General features: G+C 53.2%; 2 protein-coding genes across 3 annotated transcripts; both read left to right on the forward strand.

Moving 5' to 3' along the window:
* Positions 1–1,606: 1,606 nt before the first annotated feature.
* On the forward strand, positions 1,607–9,445 carry LOC149272664 (phosphatidylinositol 4-kinase beta). 2 transcript variants are annotated; one of them, XM_089506851.1, is made up of 11 exons: positions 1,607–2,521; positions 4,420–4,464; positions 6,198–6,425; positions 6,567–6,794; positions 6,915–7,024; positions 7,397–7,501; positions 7,890–8,013; positions 8,186–8,451; positions 8,666–8,798; positions 8,908–9,028; positions 9,264–9,445. In XM_089506851.1, the coding sequence occupies exons 1-11, from the start codon at positions 1,607–1,609 to the stop codon at positions 9,443–9,445; spliced, it is 2,457 nt and encodes an 818-aa protein (XP_089362977.1). The 2 variants fall into 2 exon arrangements, with proteins under 2 accessions (XP_089362977.1, XP_089362978.1); XM_089506852.1 differs by lacking the exon at positions 4,420–4,464.
* A 2,539-nt stretch (positions 9,446–11,984) lies between these two features.
* Positions 11,985–22,016, forward strand: LOC149272665 (unconventional myosin-Ie-like). Its single transcript, XM_089506866.1, has 28 exons — positions 11,985–11,993; positions 12,578–12,715; positions 12,922–13,011; positions 13,459–13,553; positions 13,636–13,723; positions 13,863–13,952; positions 14,094–14,225; positions 14,448–14,582; positions 14,691–14,823; positions 14,907–15,103; positions 15,573–15,653; positions 15,847–15,933; positions 16,215–16,301; positions 16,390–16,557; positions 16,687–16,772; positions 16,901–16,982; positions 17,075–17,181; positions 17,267–17,365; positions 17,492–17,636; positions 17,750–17,864; positions 17,955–18,124; positions 19,795–19,940; positions 20,030–20,176; positions 20,422–20,579; positions 20,683–20,724; positions 20,929–21,133; positions 21,492–21,673; positions 21,940–22,016. The coding sequence occupies exons 1-28, from the start codon at positions 11,985–11,987 to the stop codon at positions 22,014–22,016; spliced, it is 3,291 nt and encodes a 1,096-aa protein (XP_089362992.1).
* The last annotated feature ends 354 nt before the right edge of the window (positions 22,017–22,370 follow it).

A 22,370-nucleotide genomic window follows, 5' to 3' on the forward strand; every position in this document is an offset into this window, starting at 1 on the left:
GGAGCTTACAGTCTAGCGGTATAATGGGAGACCCTGTCCCAGGTGCTTACAGTCTAGCGGTATAATGGCAGACCCTGTCCGAGGTGCTTACAGTCTAGCGGTATAATGGCAGACCCTGTCCCAAGGAGCTTACAGTCTAGCGGTATAATGGCAGACCCTGTCCCAAGGAGCTTACAGTCTAGCGGTATAATGGCAGACACTGTCCCAAGGAGCTTAGGGTCTAGCGGTATAATGGCAGACCCTGTCCCAAGGAGCTTACAGTCTAGCGGTATAATGGCAGACCCTGTCCCAAGGAGCTTACAGTCTAGCGGTATAATGGCAGACACTGTCCCAAGGAGCTTAGGGTCTAGCGGTATAATGGCAGACCCTGTCCCAAGGAGCTTACAGTCTAGCGGAATAATGGCAGACCCTGTCCCAAGGAGCTTACAGTCTAGTAGTATAATGGCAGACCCTGTCCCAAGGAGCTTACAGTCTAGCGGTATAATGGCAGACCCTGTCCCAAGGAGCTTACAGTCTAGCGGTATAATGGCAGACCCTGTCCCAAGGAGCTTACAGTCTAGCGGTATAATGGCAGACCCTGTCCCAAGGAGCTTACAGTCTAACGGTATAATGGCAGACCCTGTCCCAAGGAGCTTACAGTCTAGCGGTATAATGGGAGACCCTGTCCCAGGTGCTTACAGTCTAGCGGTATAATGGCAGACCCTGTCCCAGGTGCTTACAGTCTAGCGGTATAATGGCAGACCCTGTCCCACGGAGCTTACAGTCTAACGGTATAATGGCAGACCCTGTCCCACGGAGCTTAGTCTAGCGGTATAACGGGGGGCTTTAGGAATAGCATGCTTGTATAAGGGTTGCGGTGTCCCGCTTTCAGCAGGTGATGTTTGTCTCCTTTCTGTTCACCTGGAAACCTGTAGCTTGATATCCACGCCTGGCTCAGGTGTCAGCAGCAAGTCAAACAGTTCTCCGTGCCTCTGAATTCCTTCGACCCGGGGCATTGTACGGAGGGGTTTTCACCACTGCAAACCCTCCCCAGCTTTCTACTTTGCCATTTGCGCATGGATTGTTGTACAAAGCCATGCAAATACTGTGCATTAACCCCTAGTGTGCTACCTGCCACGGAGAACACAGCCCACGCTAGCCTCCCTGCCGGCTCCTGTAACAATGACGGCGTCCTGGTATATTGGCCCTTTAATGTAATGCTTCTGTAAGTGATTTTTCCTGTAGCGTCTCCTGTTCTTTCACACTAGGTTTAGGGGTGACTCTGGACCGCGAGAGCCTTGAGATGCCGTTGCCCCCCACCTTACCGTCCAGTCTCCTGTACAGACGCAACATGGGAGGCAGATCCTGCAGATGTTTGTGAGCTGTGTACGTGTGGTTTCCAAACTAGACGCGTATTGCCACACTAAACGTAAGTCTATAACTCCGTGTTCCAGACCCTTTGATTCGGTGTAGTCTCTTAGCTCTTGGATTTTATTTTTCCTCTATCTCCTTTTCTTTCCTTTTTTTTTTTTTTTTTTCCCCCCCTTCTGTTCCCGTAATGTACTGAAGGACCGCCTGGACTTATCTTGTATGTTTTCCAGCCTAGCGTTGAGGACTGACCGTTGGGATGGCGGAGACCATGGTGGAGCCAGCACCAGTGAAAAACGACCAAGCTGTGGCCCTGCACGGTAACAGCGGCCCACTCTGTGTGATCACAGAGGGGGTGGCGGAGGTGTCTCTCGTCATAGACCCTGACGTGGCCCAGAAAGCCTGTCAGGAAGTGTTGGAGAAGGTCAAGCTCATGCATGGCTCTTCTTTGGAGAGCCTGGACAAGGTGGGTGGCAGTGATGAGGTAGACGGCGGGGAAGTTGCAGACGGTTGCGCCCCTGTCCCACCAGGGCCACTGGCTCCTGCCGTCACCGGCTCAAAGATCACCGAGGAAGATGAGTCATTGATGGACGTTAATAGTGTGAAAAACGCCCGGCGAAAGCAGAAGAACAATTCTGCCAAACAATCTTGGCTGTTGCGGCTGTTTGAGTGCAAGTTGTTTGACATTTCCATGGCCATTTCGTACCTTTACAACTCCAAGGAGCCGGGCGTCCAGGCCTACATCGGCAACCGCCTGTTCTATTTCAGAAACGACGACGTGGACTTCTACCTGCCGCAGCTACTCAACATGTACATTCACATGGACGAGGACGTGGGAGACGCCATCAAGCCGTACGTGGTCCACCGCTGTCGGCAGAGCATCAACTTCTCGCTGCAATGCGCTTGGCTCCTGGGGGCCTACTCCTCCGACATGCACATCTCCACTCAGCGGCACTCACGGGGCACTAAACTGCGCAAGCTTATCCTCTCCGATGAGCTTAAGCCGGCGCACAAAAAACGGGAACTGGCACCGCTTAGCTTGGCCCCGGACACTGGCTTATCTCCCTCCAAGAGGACTCATCAGAGGTCCAAGTCGGACGCGACGGTCAGCATCAGCCTCAGCAGCAACTTGAAGCGGACGGCCAGCAATCCGAAGGTGGAGAACGATGAAGAGGTGAGAGTGGCGAGTGTGATGGGGACTCGTGTGTTACCCTAACAGCAAGGGCTTTGACACGAGTTCTTCCTAAAGCTTGCCTGTTACATATAAAGTGTAACGGTGCCCGGGGGCCACAGTTACAGGTCTTATGGCCCCTAAACATGCGAAAGGTTATGGTTGGAGGTCGCTAGTCCTTGCTGGATGCCGGTGTTGTCTACCTGTTTGGTTTATATAGGTCTTTGCTGTAGTAATCCATGTGGCTGTGTGTCCGTCCTGCGTGTGGAGGCGGTGCGTTGTGTATGACCGGCGGTTTCCTCAAGGGCTTCCTGCCCGGTTACCCCTACTTGTTTGCGTGGACGTCGGGGACCCCGGCAGATAACGGACACTCAGCTTGTTCATTGTCTGTTGGGACAAATGAGTGATTGAGGTTTCTTTCTGATGGCTTTTTCCCCGGTGCCCTCGTGCAGTCGTATGAATGGTGACAGTGTTGGGTTGGGGCAAGTGGAGAGAGATTTCCTGCGGTCTCTGTATTTCCTTGGACTGTCCAATTAGTGCCAGCCTCAACTTAACCCATCATGTGCCGGTGGTAATACATGGTATAGGCCACACATCTGGTCACAGGTTGAAAAGCATGCACCTGACTATGCTGCCGGCTCTGTGCCACGGGCAACGTGTGGATGGCAGGGTTTGGCGCTGGGCAGGACTCGCTCTCAGTAACGTAACCCTGCAATGTTACACGTCGGGCGGGGGGGTATTGGGGTCAGAAGCGGGTGCCCCAGCTGTTTACACCCCCACGCTCTTAATGGCAGGACGCTTCTGTATTGGGTTGGGGTAGCTTGTAATGTTGCTGGCGAGCAAAAAGCTTGCATGTGCTACAAATGTACGTCTGTCCAGCCGTGCCGGCAGTGATGGGTTTCAGGGGCATCATGCGTTTGTCATAAGGAGCATAGAGGAGCTTTAAGTCCTGCCTGTGCCGAGTATCAGCTGAGTAACCGTTATACTCGCAGCCACAGATGGACCATGTGTCAGCTGACCGCGGCGTCACATGACACTCCATGGCTGATGCACCCTACTCGGGGCAAACCCTGTGACCCCTTTGTATGTAAAGTGGTTTTATTTCTTAGCGCGTTAGATCCACAGATGGCAGCTCACCACCTCCTGCAAGCTAAGCGAAAGCTGCAGCGCTCTCCATTGCAAATCTTTGGGGATGCCCCGTGTTAGAGGGAAGCTGCCTCTCTCGCTGCTTCTGTGCCTAGCTGGCAGCTTGCGTGGAACTCCGTTACATATTGTTAGTTAGCCGACGGTATTAATGGCGCGCACGCGTTGTAGGGAGCACTTCCTGTGCACGGCAGGCGTCGGACCCCGCCGGGGTACGTTCTCATCGGTAGTTAAATGGCTGAAAGCTTCGATAGATCTGACCTGTGAGATGGGGCCATACGTACCAAGCCGTGTAACCCTATATCCCATACGGCCGTATCTAGGTGTTCATGGAAGGGTAGCGGTCCCAGAGCAAGAGATGTCAAGTGGCCAGGGCAGCCTCTGCCCACCTGCCCCAGCGTTTGAGTGACAGTCTGGGTACCCCGAGCCCAATAGGAGCAGCCTTCAAGATTCCATGTGAATTGGAGGTTTGGGGGGCTGCCCAGCCGGCCCTTAACGCTTTGGAGTGGACAGCTCTGTGTAGCCAGGCTCTTTGTAAATCGGAATGCAGACTGAGTTGCCGCCGGGGCGTTTGGATCAATGTCTTATCAGAGCTGACGCCCGTAGATAAAAGCTCAGCAGGTGAGACTTTGCCCCGCTGCCTCCGTCCTGGGGTTGGGTGGGTAAAGGGTATCGTTGTGATATTGGTGGCTAAACCTCTGCCTTTTTTCCCTCCTCTGCCCCTATGCCTTTACCTCCTGTCATTCCCTCTTTCCCAGGAGCTCTCGTCCAGTTCGGAAAGTCTCGATAGGTCCTTCTCCTCCGTAAGTGGCCAGTTTTGGTGTAGTTGGCTGGGGTCTTACTGGCTTCTTCTCTATACGGCAGCAGCATTTCCTCTGCGGGGATTTCAGATGTTACCCCCCCCTCCATCACTCGGCCCCTGCATGTTCAAAGGTGGAGATGCCCATCACGCCATATTCTGGCTGCTCTCGGGGCAGAGTATTTCAAGCAGGCGCCCCGCTGCATGGGGTTCCGTTTTGTTTGCTTTTGGCTACGTTGAAGCTGATAGTCCAATATGGCTGCCTCGTGGCTATACACTGTGCTGGGAAGCTATGAAGCGATTATGTCCCACCACCTGCACCCCGCATTCTGCCGCCCCCTGCATGTTCTGTGAAGCTGCCCCCACCCTATGCTATCACCTGCATGCAAGCTTGTGGGGAGGGGGGCATCCTCGTATTAAAGGAAAACCTTCAACATGATCGGCAACCGATTGCCCGGTTGGGCATCCTGCCCCCAGTGTACCCGGCGAGGCCCAGGGACTGTGCCCAGACGCGTATAGAAGTAATGAGGAAAAGAGCGAGCCTGTGGGTAACTCTCCCCAACCTGCCTCCCTCAGCCGCCCCCTTCTAGTCTCTGGAGCCCACAAATATTTGTGTTTTTAAGCCCTTAGATATATTTAGGGGCCGGCAGGACCTCTTGGTTCTCTCCTCTTCCGCTATTAACGTGTCTGATTCACGTTCAGTACCAACCTTTTCACGGTCAGTCGGTAAACGTGGAAGCTGAATGGTTTTACCAATCCATACAAATAACCTTCAAATTCTTGTAGCTCGGAAATCACGCGCAACGATCCGCATCGGAACAGGTCACGTGACCGGGCAGAGGAAATGCTGTTTCTTGTTGGAAATTTTATTTAATCAAATCCTAGAATTATAATTTTACATTTTGTTTTGTTTTTTCCTCCTATGGGTATTCTTGATTTATCTACAATCTGAATCACTTCTTTGTTTTCCCCTTTGTTTTTATTCATGTTTGTAGTAAATTAACTTGTTTGTCTTTAAGGAGTCTGATGTAACTCAATGATGTCACAGCTAGAAACCGTGAAATCATACATTAATGCTATGGTGGCCCAGTTGGCCCGATTGCAGTGTACAGTGCGATAGTAAGACTCGGCTCCTCGGGGGCGGTCTCTCCCGTGGGCCAGGAAACTATTGCTGCTTCCAAACAATCTCTCTGAGACCCTCTTCTAAAGTCTTTGACCTGATGTCGAGGAAAGCCTTCTGGATCAGCTGAGAGTTATGATAGTCCTCTGTTACTGGCCCGGGCATGTGAAGGTGGCCGGGGTTCTGTGGGCATTAGAATAACCTGCTCGGTAGGGTTAGGCTGGTACAGGGGTGGCAGCTCATCTCATTGCTGGAGGTTGCGGTTTGTGCTGGTTTTACCCCGAGCCGGTGGCTGAATTTGAATGCTTTTTTCTTTCGCAGGAGCAGGCGCTAGTAGTGTCAGGAATACCAGCACAGCTAGGTGGCGCTGTTACATACAGGGGGCATATAAGCTGCCATAGAGGGGCTTTGGTCTGCAGGCCCATGCTATATCCTTGTTGGTGCAGACCGACGCTAGTGGGTATCTAGACACGCGAGTGCCGACGCGCGGCCCCCGCTCCGGCTTCTGTTCCGATTCAGCTTATGGACAGCCGTATGTGATGCTGGATGTTCAGGGGAGGCATACGAGTTTCAGGGCATCTTTATCTTCTTTAACCCCTCTTCTTGATTCTCGGCAGCCGGTCCGGCTAGCTCCAGAGCGAGAGTTCATAAAGTCCCTGATGGCCATTGGGAAGCGTCTGGCGACTCTCCCCACCAAGGAGCAGAAGACCCAGAGGCTCATCTCTGAACTGTCCTTGCTCAACCACAAGCTGCCGGCACGCGTATGGCTACCCACCGCCAGCTTCGACCACCATGTGGTTCGCGTCCCTCACACTCAGGCCGTCGTGTTGAATTCCAAGGACAAGGTACTCCTTCTGGTGACGTCGAGGGTCTCGATGAGGTGTAGTCTGCGTGATGGGGATAGGCTGGGCATGTGTTGGAGTCCTGTGTCCGCTGTGTCTTCAGTCCTTCTTTCTGGCACCTCTCACTATCCACCCCTGCTCTAGGCACCTTATTTGATCTACGTGGAAGTCCTGGAGTGTGAGAACTTTGAGACCTCTGTAGTACCCGTCCGGATCCCGGAGAACAGGATTCGCAGCACGCGCTCCGTGGAGAACCTGCCGGACTGTGGCATGACCCACGAGCAGAGAGCCAGCAGCTTTACTACAGTCCCAAACTACGATAACGATGACGAGGCCTGGTCTGTGGACGACATCGGAGAGCTACAGGTGGAGGTGAGCTCAGGGGAGCGAGTCGCGTAAGGCGGTCTCTGATCTGACGCGGTGGGTACCTGGGGTTGGACTGTGCGTGCGTTTGTCTTCTGTGTGCGTCCTGACATCTGTCTGTCCTTCCAGCTGCCGGAACTCCACACCAACAGCTGTGACAACATCTCCCAATTCTCTGTGGACAGCATAACCAGCCAGGAGAGCAAGGAGCCGGTGTTCATAGCAGCCGGCGACATCCGGTGAGGGCTTGCCGCCACCATCCAGCTGGGGAGGGCTATGTCTCCAAATACTGAAGCAAATTGACTCGTAAGATTTAGGCAGAAACTCAAATTATTTCCTAACCAGCCATGAGCGTTAAAAGGTGAGAGGTCCGAGTCGGCTTCGTGGGCTCGCAGGTTTTGGGTGAGGTTGTGGGACCCTCAATCAGAAAAAGCTTTCAACTGCTAGAGTGCAGGCTGTCTAAGAAAAATGCTGTCTAACGGTAAAAACCCGTCCGACCTCTGTTAGTGAAGGGTTGCGGATATCGAAACTACTCTGAATTAACGTGGAGGGGTATATAGAGGAGACGTCCGCGGGTTGGTGAGAAGGGGCTGATGAATGTCTTCCTGTAGGAGGCGTCTGTCGGAGCAGCTGGCGCATACACCCACCACCTTCCGACGGGATCCGGAAGACCCCTCTGCTGTAGCCCTAAAGGAGCCATGGCAAGAGAAAGTCAGGTGAGGTGCGGGGTCATCGCTGTCCGCTCTGAGCCTGCTGGTAGTAAGTTGGACAACACAAGTTTGCCCCTTTTCACCACTGAGCTTTAAATGTATTGTGCGCCCCGTGACGTGAAGAATAGCTTTGCCCCTCTGGTACTGCAGTCAGGTGGGTCTGGCATAAGAAATGGAAGCTTCACACCTGCCCCGTGGGTCATGATTTTCTGTGCCAGTGGAGTGCGCCGGATTCGGGGTGGGATGTCTCTTCACTGACATGCAAGCTAGGAAGTTTTTTCGGATCTCGTGTCTGTCCTTCAGTAATGTGCGGGTGATAAATCTGGGATTCGGGTCGTCGTGGCATGATGTTGTGCCGGGCTGGTACCATGTCTATGCACCTTACTCTTTACAGGAGAATCAGAGAAGGCTCCCCGTACGGTCACTTTCCAAACTGGAGGCTCCTGTCGGTGATCGTCAAATGTGGGGACGATCTGCGCCAGGAGCTGCTGGCATACCAGGTCCTCAAACAGCTGCAGGTGAGCATGACTGGCCGGGCGGGGGGCTCCCTCTGCTGGCTACCTGCGGCACTGCCTGGCCGGGGGGCTCCCTCTGCTGGCTACCTATTGCCAAGAGATGGCCAAATTCTATCTGCTGTGAACTGTAGCTGTCCAGTGCATTGACTGTATTCCCGCTGCCCCTTTTACTCAGTCGGTCTGGGAAAGCGAGCGCGTCCCGCTGTGGATCCGGCCCTACAAGATCCTGGTGATTTCGGCGGACAGTGGGATGATCGAGCCGGTGGTAAATACGGTGTCCATACACCAGGTGAAGAAGCAGTCGCAGCTCTCCCTGCTGGATTACTTCATCCAGGAGCACGGCAGCTACACCACCGAGGCGTTCCTCACGGCGCAGCGCAACTTCGTGCAGAGCTGTGCCGGGTACTGCCTGGTCTGCTACCTGCTGCAGGTGAAGGACAGGTACGTGGGCCGACGGGCGGGAGGAGAAGACTGGCTTAAAGGTGCAGTTCCACTTGGACTAACTTGCTTGCCCTCTCCAGCGTTTGGAAAGTTACCTTTAGCAGATTTGCCATTTTATTCCCTCTAAATGTTAATCCACGTTAAATTCAGCATAACGGGTGGGCCGGCAGCTTTAACTTGTGAGACGGACCTCACAGCTGCTCTTCCTCCCCAGGCACAACGGGAACATCCTGCTGGATTCCGAGGGGCACATCATACACATAGACTTCGGCTTCATCCTGTCCAGCTCCCCCCGGAACCTTGGCTTCGAGACATCTGCCTTCAAGTTGACGTCTGAGTTTGTGGATGTAAGTGCTGAGCAGGTTTACTGGGGTGACGGAACGTCCGGGTGTCTATCGGGGGGCCGAGGGCGATCGCGCTAGAAGGTCCGGGCCGTGACGTGTTATTTCTCCCCAGGTGATGGGAGGTCTGAACGGCGACATGTTTAACTACTACAAGATGCTGATGCTGCAGGGACTGATCGCTGCTCGCAAACACATGGACAGGGTGGTCCAGGTCGTGGAGATCATGCAGCAAGGTACGTGAGTTTGGGTGGGTTCTTCCCCCCGGAGCTGTCGGCCGGTACGCCATTTTATCGCGGTTCGCCTTTAAGCTCTTGTGATGTTTCGCCATGGCCCAAACATTTCAGGATCGTGGTGCTGCTCTAGACTCTGAGCAAGCTGTTTGCTTGATTTAACTACCCCAGGGGTGGCTCGTAGGGGCCGCTAGGAACTGTTCTCGGTAGTCACCGGCTCCTCTCCCTCCTCCCGCAGGCTCGCAGCTGCCATGCTTCCACGGCTCCAGCACCATACGCAACCTCAAGGAACGGTTCCACATGAACATGACGGAGGAACAGCTCCAGGTCCTGGTGGATCAGATGGTGGACGGCAGCATGAGATCCATTACCACCAAGCTCTACGACGGCTTCCAGTACCTGACCAACGGCATCATGTGAGCGGGGGGCCGCCGCCTGACCGGGACGGCTTATACCCCTGCTCCGGCACAGACTCAGAAGGACACGCTCTCACCAAACTTTATTTTCATGACAGATGGCAGAGAAGGGACAATGTGTGGCCCCGTGGAGACATTTCTAACCATTTGGGGCTTCGCGGGGCTGACCTCATGGGGTCAAAGCCCCTCACTCAGTATTTCCGCTAAAATCAGTGTTCAGTGCGTCCAAAAAAACTCTCCCCACCGAACATGTTTTTGTTTTTTTATCCTCGGCCGTTGGTCGGAGAGGCACAATTATTCCCGCTCGTGGATCTCTCCGTTTGCGTTAAGAGATTGCAAGTTGAATTTAGGGTTCAGGAGATGGAGGGGCTGCGCGACTGTCTGCTACATGGGTGGCCACCTGGAGAACGAGCCAAGGGGTTCTGCGGCCATTAAACTGTCCATTAATACCCCTACTTTATTGCCCCCTCCATTACTTTCCCTGCTAGTCCGTGCATCACTTGTTCATCTCTCTTGCGGTTTACCATTTTTATTTTTTTTTTTCTTCGTCCAGAGCCCTTGCCCAATGGGGGGGGGGGCGGCATCTTGGCACAACAGGGGTTAAACCACTTTGATGTGATTGGCTAAAACCCCTCTATTATAGGCACTTTTTTATCTTTTAATTGAAATGCTTTTATTTGGGGCAGAATCAGCGGTCCCTGCGGGTCGGACAGGTTGTATGCCTGCTGTATTGGGGGCATTAACACGACAGATGTGCCGCTCCTGTTTATGGTGGTGGGGGGGGGGGGGACTTTTAAAAAAGAAAAAATGCTTTTATGTCTTTCTATTAAAATTGAAATAATCCAGCTCGGCTTCTGTCTCTTGTGATGTGTACGGAGCGGCATCGGGCGAACATCTGCCCCAGGTGTCAGGGATGAAAGTATTAATAGTATGGGAAGGGGGGGTTAATAGGACGCTCTGCGGTTGGTATAAGTGAAATCGGTTGCCTGGGTCATACCCGTATGTACAGGGGCATTGCGGATGGCACTGTGGGGGGCTGGAGCCTCTGACGGGTCAGGCTGCAGCATTTGGTTTGTTTCTTCTGCCTATATATTCACAGCTTGTGTAGTTGGCCATGCACAGTGGCCGTGCCCAGTGACACTTTGCCACCTCTGAGGCAGCAGGTAGTTAAGGGGTAAATCGCCCCCTCGTGTTCCTGTGCCCGGAGCAGCTAATTACCCCAGGGCTCGGGGCTGTAGCAGTATAAACCGGGTGCAGTACCCGGTGCGGCCGCCAGGAGCCGCTGTGACGCTCACCTGTGGGATCCGCCCAGGTGCTGCGGCGAGGGGCGTGTCCGAAGTTCCCTGGGAGTGAGCGGGAGCCGGCAGTGGGGCCCAACGGAGGAGAGCCCGAGCCACCCGAGGAGAGCAGCGGCGGAAGTAGAATGGTGAGACGCCTTCAATGGAGGCATATTTGACTTGGAGCCACTGGTTTGGTGTAGGCTTTGCACTGGGGGGGCACTGGTTTGGTGTAGGCTTTGCACTGGGGGCTGTGGGGACACTAGGAGGTACTGGTTTGGTGTAAGCTTTGCACTGGGGGGGCACTGGTTTGGTGTAGGCTTTGCACTGGGGGCTGGGGGGACACTAGGAGGCACTGGTTATCCTGTATGGGGTGCTGTCTGTGAAATGTTTGAGGGCCCCAAATTACCCCCATTAGCATTGGCTGGGGTTGGGGAGCTGCCCCGGGCAGGTGGGGCTGGCATGTAAATCGTGTAATCATGAGGGGGCTTTGACTATCTGATTATTACTCTAACCCTTTGAGCTCCAGAGAGCTGAGTGAAACTCTTCCAAGTGTTCTGTTTATGAAGCTGCTTCCCAGCAGGAGTGGTAATACTACTACACCAAGGGAGTGAGTGATAATTGGGTAGCTCTCCCCTCACGCCTGTGTTGCACGGTCCGTGCCATAAACATGCAGAAAGTCCCTCAACTGGTTAGACTGGAACCAGCAAGAGGCAACAGTGGTCTGGGAGAAAGTGCCCCTGTGTGTTGGTATGTAAATGAGTCTGTGTCCTGACGCAGCCAGGGGGTTAATGTACACATTAAATTATGGGGGGCTGATGTACACATTATGGGGGTTGAAAATGTTTACATTATGGGGGTAATTAATTGTACAGCGCTGCAGAATATGATGGCGTTATATAAAGCAATAAATATATACATTGGAGGATCTGTTGTGTGCTCCTGTTTGTCTGTGTTGCCCCCCCCCCCCCATCTGTGCGTCCAGCCCTGCCCCAGGTGCCCCCATAGGTGTCGGGCTGTGTTGTGGCCTGCATGGGGGGCTGAGACGTACCATGTGACGGGAGGGGGGAGGAGACTGGGTGCGGCTCGGGACTGACTCAGGTAACATTCCTGGCACATTTAACCCTTTGTCTGATGCACGGTGCTACTTCATGGGCCGGTGTGCCGTCTCCATTCCAGCAAAATAAGGGTGTGCTAATGCCCCGGCTGGCCCTCTGGAGATACCGGTCTGGGGCAGAAGCGCTTTTGTATTGTTTTTGTTTTAGCATGACGGAAGTAATTGCCCTCAGGTTGGGGTGGATTCCAACATGACAACGTCTTATGACCTCCTGTTGCCCTAATTGTAAGCTCTATGGATTAGTCTGTCCACGACACCTGGACTTGGGGCCGAGGTGTAAACCCTGCGCGGGTCCGGTGGTGGGGTGATATGTGATGTAATAAGCCCCCCGCGGTGACCAAAAGGAAAGAATTTCCCGATGTAAATGTTTATAAGTTCTTACCCTGTTGCTGGGCCCTCATCAAGAGTTAACTGTGGCCCCGGTATCCCCCCACAAGCTCATTACATTTTATTTATAAAGCGCCGGCCGATTCCGCAGCGCTGTTACATTCATTAGAACGATTTATTAACACGTACAATAACAAACTGGTGCAAAGGAGAAGAGGGCCCTGCTCCCGGGAGCTTACAATCTAGTCAGCGGTTGAGGGGAGTGAGGCGATGGGAGAGGACGGCTTGGATGGGGATGAGTTGATCTGGTTGCGATGATGTTGACGCCGTTTGTTCCGATGGCTTTGATTAGGATGATGGTTGGGGGCACTGTAAAGGAATGTCGTACGATTCCCTTCTCTCTCTCTCTCCACAGGGCAGTAAGGAGCGTTACCATTGGCAGACGCAGAATGTGCGGCAGAGCGGCGTGGACGACATGGTGCTTCTCTCCAAGATCACGGAAGAAGCCATCGTGGATAACCTGAAGAAGCGTTACATGGACGATTATATTTTTGTATCCTTGCGTGGCGGCCTACAAACAACCTGAGGGGTATATAAGGGGTATATAAGGGGCTATGGGGGGGCATTCATTGGTGATGTCATACAGCAGAACACGTGGCTTCAGACATGCCATATAGTTTTAGGGGTCACGTGGCCCACGGGCCGCCGGTTGGACACCTGACCAGTCTTCAAGCCTGTTTGATCCTCAATGCCTCTCAGACATACATCGGCCCGGTGCTGATATCTGTTAACCCTTTCAAACAGCTGCCATACTTTACAGAGCGGGAGATCGAGCTTTACCAGGGAGCGGTGAGTCCCTCTTGCCCTTTCAGACTTGGTGGGGCGATAATGGTGTCACACCGGTGAGATCATACCCAGTGTCGTAAAGACGGTATCTTTAAGGGAACGTTTTTGAGAGAATGTCGGCAAAAACGATATTGCTTCCTGCATGTTTTGCAACAAAACACGTGTGTGCAGTACACGCTGGGTCATGTGTAGATGATTCAGGGCGATCATAATTCTGAAGTCACTAGACAGAGAGGGTCATGGGAGGAGAGTCAGGAGGGGGCTGGAAGTGAGTCAGGAGTCTCACCTGGTGCACGATTCTGCCAGCTCAGTGCTGTCGCTCGGTGGACCTTTGCAGTACTGCAGCTTGTTAGCTGATTATCTTTTCACTCACAGAGAAGTTTAGTAAATGTGTAGATGTTACCCTCCATCGGGGATTTCTCGATAACCTCTCTTGGTTGCCCTCCGCAGGCTCAGTATGAGAACCCGCCGCACATATATGCTTTGGCCGACAACGTGTACCGCAACATGCTAATAGACAGCGAGAACCAGTGCGTGATAATCAGGTGAGGCGCTGCTTCTGGCGTTGTTGGGGTAGTGTGAGCGGGGAGCTGGGGATCACTTACTCAGATGTTGTGTTCCCTACAGCGGCGAGAGTGGAGCAGGAAAGACGGTGGCTGCCAAATATATCATGGGGTACATCTCGAAGGTGTCCGGAGGGGGCGCCAAGGTTCAGGTACAGGGCAATAAATCTGTATGACACGCGTGTCGCAGGCTGTGGGGGAGACGCGTTGGTTTGAAAGCACCACGATTGTAAATTAATGGTGAATGTGCGTCTCATCAGGAACTTAAATTGTTTTCCCCCACTTTCTCAGCATGTGAAAGACATTATCCTGAAGTCCAATCCGCTCCTGGAGGCTTTTGGGAATGCCAAGACCGTCAGGAACAACAATTCCAGCAGATTTGTGAGTTGACTTTTTGGGCAGCGCTATCGCCAACCGTATCCTACAGTTGGTGCCCCAGCTCGATTTTTGGTTTGAGTTTGTAGCGAGTGAGGCCCACGGCGGGATGTACAGTAAGTGCCGCTTTGTTCCGTGTCACCGCAGGGAAAGTACTTTGAGATTCAGTTCAGCCGGGGCGGAGAGCCGGATGGAGGGAAGATTTCCAACTTCCTCCTGGAGAAGTCACGAGTTGTGAACCAGAACACAGGGGAGCGAAATTTCCACATATTCTACCAGGTGAGACTCTGGAACCACCTAGCGGGGCGGGCTGCCGCCGGGGTCTGGTCCTTCTCCCTGACCGGTGTGGTGACCATCAGAGGCTCACAATATATGGTTTTCATTTGTGTGTGGGAGGGTAGCACCATATGGGGATAAAGTCCAGACAGTCATTTATATACGACTGTGCCACAGAGCTTGCGATCTACAGGCCCGTGTTAAACGCTGTATGTGATCTTGCAGCTGCTGGAAGGAGCTACTGACGAGGATCGGGAGAATCTTGGAATCACAACCCCAGATTATTACTTCTATCTCAACCAATCTGCCGTTTACCACGTGGACGACGTGAGCGATAAGGAGGAATTCGCAGAAACTATGGTGAGAACTGACCCCGCCGTCTGCTTCTGCCCCACTATGGCTTCTCTGCCCCTCCTGCCCTGTGGTGGCTGCCTTGTGTGCTCACCCCAGTGCTCTCTGTCCCTCCAGGCCGCCATGGAAGTGGTGGGACTTCCCTTCGATGCTCAGGCCTACGTGCTGCAGATCGTGGCTGGAATCCTCCACCTGGGAAACATTGCCTTCAGAGAGAGCGGCAATTACGCCGTGGTGGAGAGCGGAGACTGTGAGTGAAGGGGTGGGGGGGGGGGAGCGGGACCCTCTGGGTGACTTCACATGTGACCCCGACCTGCCTGTTCCTTCTGCTAGTCCTGGCGTTTCCCGCATACCTGCTTGGCATTGACCAGGACCGGCTGCAGGAGAAGTTAACGAGCCGTAAGATGGACAGTAAATGGGGTGGGAAGTCGGAAGTGATTGACGTTACATTGAACGTGGAGCAGGCGTGTTTTACCCGTGACGCTCTCACCAAAGCGCTGTACACTCGCCTCTTTGACTACTTGGTAGAGGTGAGAGCCGTTTGTGTCCCCGACCTGCCTACCCATCCATCCACCTCTTGTGTTTTCTGTTGCATCTCTGTATGTTTTCAAGACCCACCTGTCTGTCCGTGGCATACCGCGGCCCGTCTGTCCGTGGCATACCGCGGCCCGTCTGTCCGTGGCATACACCGGCCCGTCTGTCCGTGGCATACACCGGCCCGTCTGTCCGTGGCATACACCGGCCCGTCTGTCCGTGGCATACACCGGCCCGTCTGTCCGTGGCATACACCGGCCCGTCTGTCCGTGGCATACACCGGCCCGTCTGTCCGTGGCATACACCGGCCCGTCTGTCCGTGGCATACACCGGCCCGTCTGTCCGTGGCATACACCGGCCCGTCTGTCCGTGGCATACACCGGCCCGTCTGTCCGTGGCATACCGCGTCTTTCTCTCTGTTCGTTGTGCTGCTCACTGCCTGTCTGACCACGGTCTCTTCTTCAGGCCATTAATAAAGCGATGAGGAAAGACAAGGAGGAGTATAACATCGGAGTGCTGGATATATACGGCTTTGAAATATTCCAGGTATCTTCCCATGTTTGGGGGTAACTCCGAACTGCGGGTGTGGGGGGGGTAACTTATTTCTGTAGGCATTGTACGCATAGAACGTGGAGGCAGTACATGGGGATAACCCCGCTGCGTGGTCTGTTGGAGTATTTGGGTGGCTGAGGGACAGCTGGAAAGTTTCACCGAAACTTTACTTTCTTTTCCTTTTCAGAAAAATGGATTTGAACAATTCTGTATAAACTTTGTTAATGAAAAACTACAGCAGATCTTCATAGAGCTGACTCTGAAAGCTGAGCAGGTGAGAGGGGCAACGGGCTTGTGCGGCGCAGCATGAGGGGTCTCTGTAGCCTTTGTCCGGGGCAGGATAAGGGGTCTCTTTGGCGGGGTGGATTTCAGTCGGACATGATAAAGGGGCCTGTTTTGTGCAATGTGGCCTCTGTCTGGGGCAGGATAAGGGGTCTCTTTGGTGTGGTAAGTCTCTGGGGCAGGTTAAGGGGGTCTCTTTGGTGTGGTAAGTCTCTGGGCAGGTTAAGGGGTCTCTTTGGGGTGAGATGTCTCTGACCCTTTGATCTCTTGCAGGAGGAGTATGTACAGGAAGGAATTTGCTGGACTCCGATAGATTATTTTAATAATAAAATTGTGTGCGATCTGATAGAGAATAAAGTGGTGAGTTTAAGTAACAGGCTTATAAAATCCTGGGGACGACGTGTCTTCATTACTTCTTTATAAAGGCAATTCCTCCCCCTTCGTGTAGAACCCCCCAGGGATAATGAGTATCTTGGATGACGTGTGTGCTACGATGCATGCGAAAGGTGAGGGTGCCCACCAGACCCTGCTCCAGAAGCTCCAGTCGGCCATCGGTGGCCACGAACATTTCAACAGCTGGAACAAAGGGTTTATTATCCACCATTACGCGGGAAAGGTATGGGGTGGGTGCTGCGAGCAGTCCACTCTCGGTTCTCGGTGCGGAGGGTATAACGTATGACCTGCAGGCTTGGTTTTGTTTGCACCCTGTCGCTGCAGCTTCTCTCGTCTCCGCCTCCCCGTTTAGGTGTCGTACGACGCTAATGGATTCTGCGAGAGGAACCGAGATGTTCTCTTTCCTGACCTGATCGAGCTGATGCAGAGCAGTGAAATGTGAGGTTCTCTTCTTTCCCCCGAAACCCACCTCCCGACCCGCTCGGCGTGCTCTCCCTGCCTGTGCCCCTAACATGAGACACCGGTCACCCCAAGCACCCAGACTTACGGGTTTCTGCTTCTTATAGACCTTTCATCCGAGAGCGCTTCCCCGAAAACCTCAGCGCGGATAAAAAAGGCCGCCCGAGCACCGCCAGCTCCAAGATAAAGGTGAGAGTTTGAGGAGGAAATGTGAGCCGATTATGGGAACCTGCTCTCAACTTGGTAGCCACTGATTTTAAATGTAAGCCTTTCTTTTCTAGAAACAAGCCAATGATCTTGTGCAGACCCTGATGAAGTGCACCCCCCACTACATCCGCTGCATCAAGCCCAACGAGTCCAAGAAGCCACGCGACTGGGAGGAGAGCAGGTATAGTGTGTGTGGGGGGTCCCAGGTATGTAATGGGGTTGGGAGCTGCTATAACGCTGTGCCCTCTGCCTTCTATTCGGTTCAGGGTAAAGCACCAGGTTGAGTATCTTGGACTGCGAGAGAATATCCGTGTGCGGCGGGCAGGGTATGCCTATCGGAGAATCTTCCGAAAATTCCTGAACAGGTGCGTTCAATATGTGGCGGGTAGGGGGCCGCGGGAGTGTGTAGGGGGGCCGCGAGAGTGTGTAGGGGGGCCGCGAGAGTGTGTACTTGTGTAGCAGCAGTTTTTCGTTCTCTGCCGCCTTGCTAGGTATGCCATACTGACGCGGGAGTCCTGGCCGGAGTGGAGGGGGGATGAGAAGGCCGGAGTTCTGCATCTCCTGAGATCAGTAAACATGGACTCTGATCAATACCAGCTGGGAAAGAGCAAAGTGTTTATAAAAGCCCCGGAGTCTGTGAGTATCTTAATGCATAAGGGGCAGATTGGATGGGGTTTGGGGGGTCCGTGGCGGAGGTGCCAGTGGGTTTGGGGGCTCCTTGGCGTATTTCTCAATGCTGTTTCCTGCAGCTCTTTCTGTTGGAGGAGATGCGGGAAAGGAAGTATGACGGCTTTGCGCGTGTGATTCAGAAGGCCTGGCGCAAACACACCGCGGTTCGCAAGTACATCCGAATGCGGGAGGAAGGTGAGGGGGAAAATGGGTGAGCTGGAGGCTGGGCGTGGGGGCCGTAAGATGGGATCAAAAAAATAATCTTCCTTCTCTCCCCTCCCTCAGCCTCCAACATCGTCCTCAACAAGAAGGAGCGACGCCGCAACAGCATCAACCGCAACTTTGTGGGTGATTATATCGGGATGGACGGACACCCCGAGCTTCAGCAGTTTGTGGGGCGCAGAGAGAGGATCGATTTCACAGAGACTGTGGTGAAATATGACCGCAGGTTCAAGGTGAGAGCCGAGTGACTCCACCAATACGTGGCTGGGGTCACCAAAAGGCGGGAGGTATACCTTTTCACCCATTTTTTTATTTTTTTTGCGATGCTTTTCTTTAATGTCTCTGGTCAATCCCAGTAGCACAGAAGATGGCTCTGCTAACCGGATAGGGAAGGAAAAAATAAGCCCCCCCGAACCCTTTTTTTCCTGCCCCATTCTGGGTGGGTGTGCAGTTATTTTTTCGGAGTTTGTGGGAATGCTCCGTTTACTGCTCGGCTGTGGGAAGTGGGGGAGCTTCTATCCGCCCCTGCCTGGCTTGGTCCTGCTTGGATTGTTTCGACAGACGCCCAAGACGCGCTATGGTTGATGCAAGAGAAGTGCTTACACCTAAGTATGTTGGAACGCCTAGCTGTCTGGAAAACCCTTCAGTCTTGGCAGAGAAGAATACGAGACGTGACGGCTTTAAACAAGCAGGGAGGCACGAAGGGTGACCAATTAGAGGGGGAGCTTCTACAGAGAGTAGGGAGATGGGACAAGGAGAATCTGTCCCACTTGGCCACCGTGTTCATTCGAGGGAAAGAAAATGTTACTGCAGACCTCCTCAGCGGGGGAGAAGTTATTCAAGGAGAATGGAGTCTGGACCTCTCTACCTTCCTTCGGATTACAGATGAATGGGGGTTTCCGGACATCAACCTTATGGCCACAGCAGTTAACAAGAAGTTGTGTTGCTTCTACTCCGTCAGCAGCAGGCAATCCTCTACCCTGGACAGCACCGCTCCCAGAGATGGGACTTTAACTTGGGCTACATTTCTCCTCTTCTGCCTCATTTCCAGGGTTCTACGAAAGATCGAGACGTCTTGCTTCTACCGAGAGGATCTGGTACCCGGAGCTCGTCCGCCTGTCAGTGGAGAGTCCCAGAAGACTAGATCAAGCCAGAGCTACTAGGACAGAGGCCTGTTCTCCAGCCAGATCCTTCATACCTAAAGACGATAGCATGGCTTCTGAAAGGGAGAGATTAGTCCATTCTGGTCTCTCTGAAGGTTACTAAATCTACGATATGAGAAGACCTGGTGGCAGTTCTGCTCCTGGAGCTCCATCGGTCCCTCTGGCTGGATTACATTCCCTTAAAACAAGGCTTAGGCTTCCTGCACACCGAGTTTCTGCCAAGGGTATTTTCTCCTTTCCGCCTTGACCAAGTAATTGTAGGGCGGCTGCACGGAAGAGCGTTCACACCTTCCAATCTCAAGGTCTCTGGCCGAGTCCATGTTCTGAAGAAGAGTTTTGGAGGCCGTTGTTAATTGACCCTCCCTGTAAGATGTTATCTCCTGTGACTCGGAAACGCTACATTCTTGGCTGGGAATTTTCTTGTCGCCTAATAAAGATGTTTTCTAGGTATTTTTATTATTCGCAGAGGGTAAGGGGGATATGCAGAGCCGTCTCCCGTGCTACCGGTAAGTGACAAGGAAAATACATTCTCCGTTACGAATTGTTTACTGGGTTCTGGTGCTCACTTGCCCCCTCTTGTCTTGCTGTGTTGCCCTCTGCCCTAATATTTAATTTGTCCAATCACAGACCAGGAATGACTCCGCATGATACAGAGGCTGCTCCTTGACGCTACACCTTTTTAGCTCGTCCCACCGCTGTGATGTACGTAGATTTATAAGACCTTGTCATTTTCTGATTAGACCCTGAAGCGTGATTTGATCCTGACGCCCAAGTTCCTTTATCTGATTGGTCGGGAGAAGGTGAAGCAGGGACCTGAGAAGGGTCAAATCAAAGAGGTAATGAAGCGGAAGATTGAGCTGCAGAATATCCAGTCTGTCTCTTTAAGGTGAGTGCGGCCCGCGGCCCTCTGACGCGCCCTCGGCCCTCTGACGCGCCCTCGGCCCTCTGACGCGCCCTCGGCCCTCTCCTCCACAGCTGCCTGCAGGATGATTTTGTCATTATACATGAAGCGCAGTACGACAGCGTCTTGGAGTTAGTCTTTAAGACAGAGTTCCTGAGCCTTCTGTACAAGCGCTACGAGGAGAGGACCCGCAAAAGACTGCCAATCAACTTCAGCAACCGGTACGTGTTTCTAGCGTGTCATTTTACTGGCGAGGTCGAGCGGCCATGCTGTGGTGGTATTTTTGATGTTTGTTAAATGATTTTTTTTCCCCTAGAGGCTATTTTTTGACAGGCTCAACAGGCTGAAGTTCCATCAGAGGGATGAACACTTAATATTTGTGGGCATGGGAGTGACTTCTCTATGGTGTCGCATGTCATCTCCTTTAGTTTTTGGCTCCTTTCGTTGATTTGTCCTTCTCTGCCAGGCTGGAGTTTAAGGTTAAGAAGGAAGGATGGACTCCTTGGGCATCAGCGGGAACACGGCAAATTAACTTCCAGACTGGAACAGGGGACGTGGCCCAAACAAAGATCAGCGGGAAACTGCTTGTGGTCATTATTGGGCCAGGACTACCCAAAAACTCACGTAAGTCGAGGGCCGGGTGATAAGACATGGCATCTCATGCTAGGACTGTGTGTTTAGTGCGTGTGAAACAGCTGCTTCTCAATCCCTGTCACGTGTGTTTCAGGACCCACGAGGAAAGACCCCAGAAAAAGCCAATATCTGGATGGACAGCACCGCTGCGCTACAGGTGAGAGATCAGTGTCCCCGAAACACGCGTACGTGAGAATTCCGAATATCTGCCCTTTTATACACGTTAAGGCACATGCAGCCGTGTGTCACCAAACCATGTATCACTACTATACTACAATACAGCTCGTGTACCACAAATTCCGGGCCACCACGATAATGGAATGATCTCAGCCTACTTTTTACCCCCCCTCAGGAAACCAGAAGCCAAATGGGGGCAATAAACGGAGTGCTCGCCCACCCATGGTCCAGAGAATGTCTTTCACATCACGACAGAGCAGCGTGGAGCAGCCCACGTTACCCAGACAGGGTGCCAGCCCCCGCGCCAAAGTGCCGCCAGCACATGTGGACATGGACTTCATGAACGTGCCAGATAAAGGAGTAGCCGGGTGAGAACGTGGAGATGGGGCGTCCGGTCACAGGGTCAGCTCTAGGCACTTCATACACTTGCTAATTGCTGAAGTGTCACCCATTACAAGTGGTGCACCATGCGCCGCATGCGCTAAATCATATCCTATGTTTGTGGCGTGGGGTTGGAGGGCGAGAACTTGAGGGCAGGATCGTGAAAAGATATGCTGGCTCTGCCTCAGCTCTCAGCTTCCATGAGCCAAATTTATCAAACTGATGTCCCTGGTGCTTCCCCCTATAGGTTTATGGTGAGCATGGATACCAGGGGCCAAGGGTCTCCATTTGGTGAGACATTCGCCCTTTTTTATGCTGCTAAAATGCAATTCCCCCCCCCCCCAGTGTCCTCAGACGCCTTTCCAAGGAGATGAAACCTGCACCAGGAGGAGGGCGACCCAAACCTGCTCCAAAACCCAAGCCACAGCCAGCGCTCCCTCGCTGCCGGGCGCTCTACGCATACGATGCGCAGGACACGGACGAGCTGAGCTTCAACGCCAGCGATGAGCTGGAGATTGTGAGAGAAGGTCAGTGGGTGAGATTGTGACGGGATGAGTTCCCTGAACACCTGCCGCGGTGGCCCCGGATCCGTTAGGGACATTGCCCCTGGTGTGACGGCACCAGCAAGTCCCAAGCTAGCTACGGTTTAATCAGGAGCCGAGCACTCGATTGCTTCTCCTGCCCCAGCTTTACTATAACCGAAGAACCGCCTGGCGTGTGCACAATGTGTGTCCTGCTGTATTTAATGCGGTTTGGCTCGCTTTATGGTTAATACCTGAACTCCTCTCTTCAGATTCTTCCGGCTGGTGGCAGGGCCGGATTCGAGGGAAGCAAGGTCTGTTCCCTGGGAACTACGTGGAGAAGGTCTGACTGCTGTGGACACCGCTGGGCGCAGCCCTGGGGAATGGGAGAATAATACCGCCACATCCGGTGCCGCGGACAGAGGGCTGCACACAGGGCCTATATGTACATACACAAGCTGGTCCCCACTCCCCAGTTCTTACATCTGGATCTGTTTGATGGATCTGCTTCACTACCAACAGGAGAGCAAACGTGGACTCGGTAAAACTGAACCTCGAGACCTCGCAGAGGCCTTCAGCGTCACTCAGGACACCTTGTATGCGATGACAGAAGAGCTGCTCCAGCAACCTCCCTTAACATAACTACCGTGAGCCTGCGCGCTGTGTGCTCACCCCGTAATGCCGATGCTTTCGATGGGCTTTC

Source organism: Sceloporus occidentalis, unplaced genomic scaffold (genome assembly GCF_023333645.1).
Source record: "Sceloporus occidentalis isolate IW3139 unplaced genomic scaffold, rSceOcc1.0.p SCAF_427, whole genome shotgun sequence".
NCBI classification, from domain to species: Eukaryota; Metazoa; Chordata; class Lepidosauria; order Squamata; family Phrynosomatidae; genus Sceloporus; species Sceloporus occidentalis.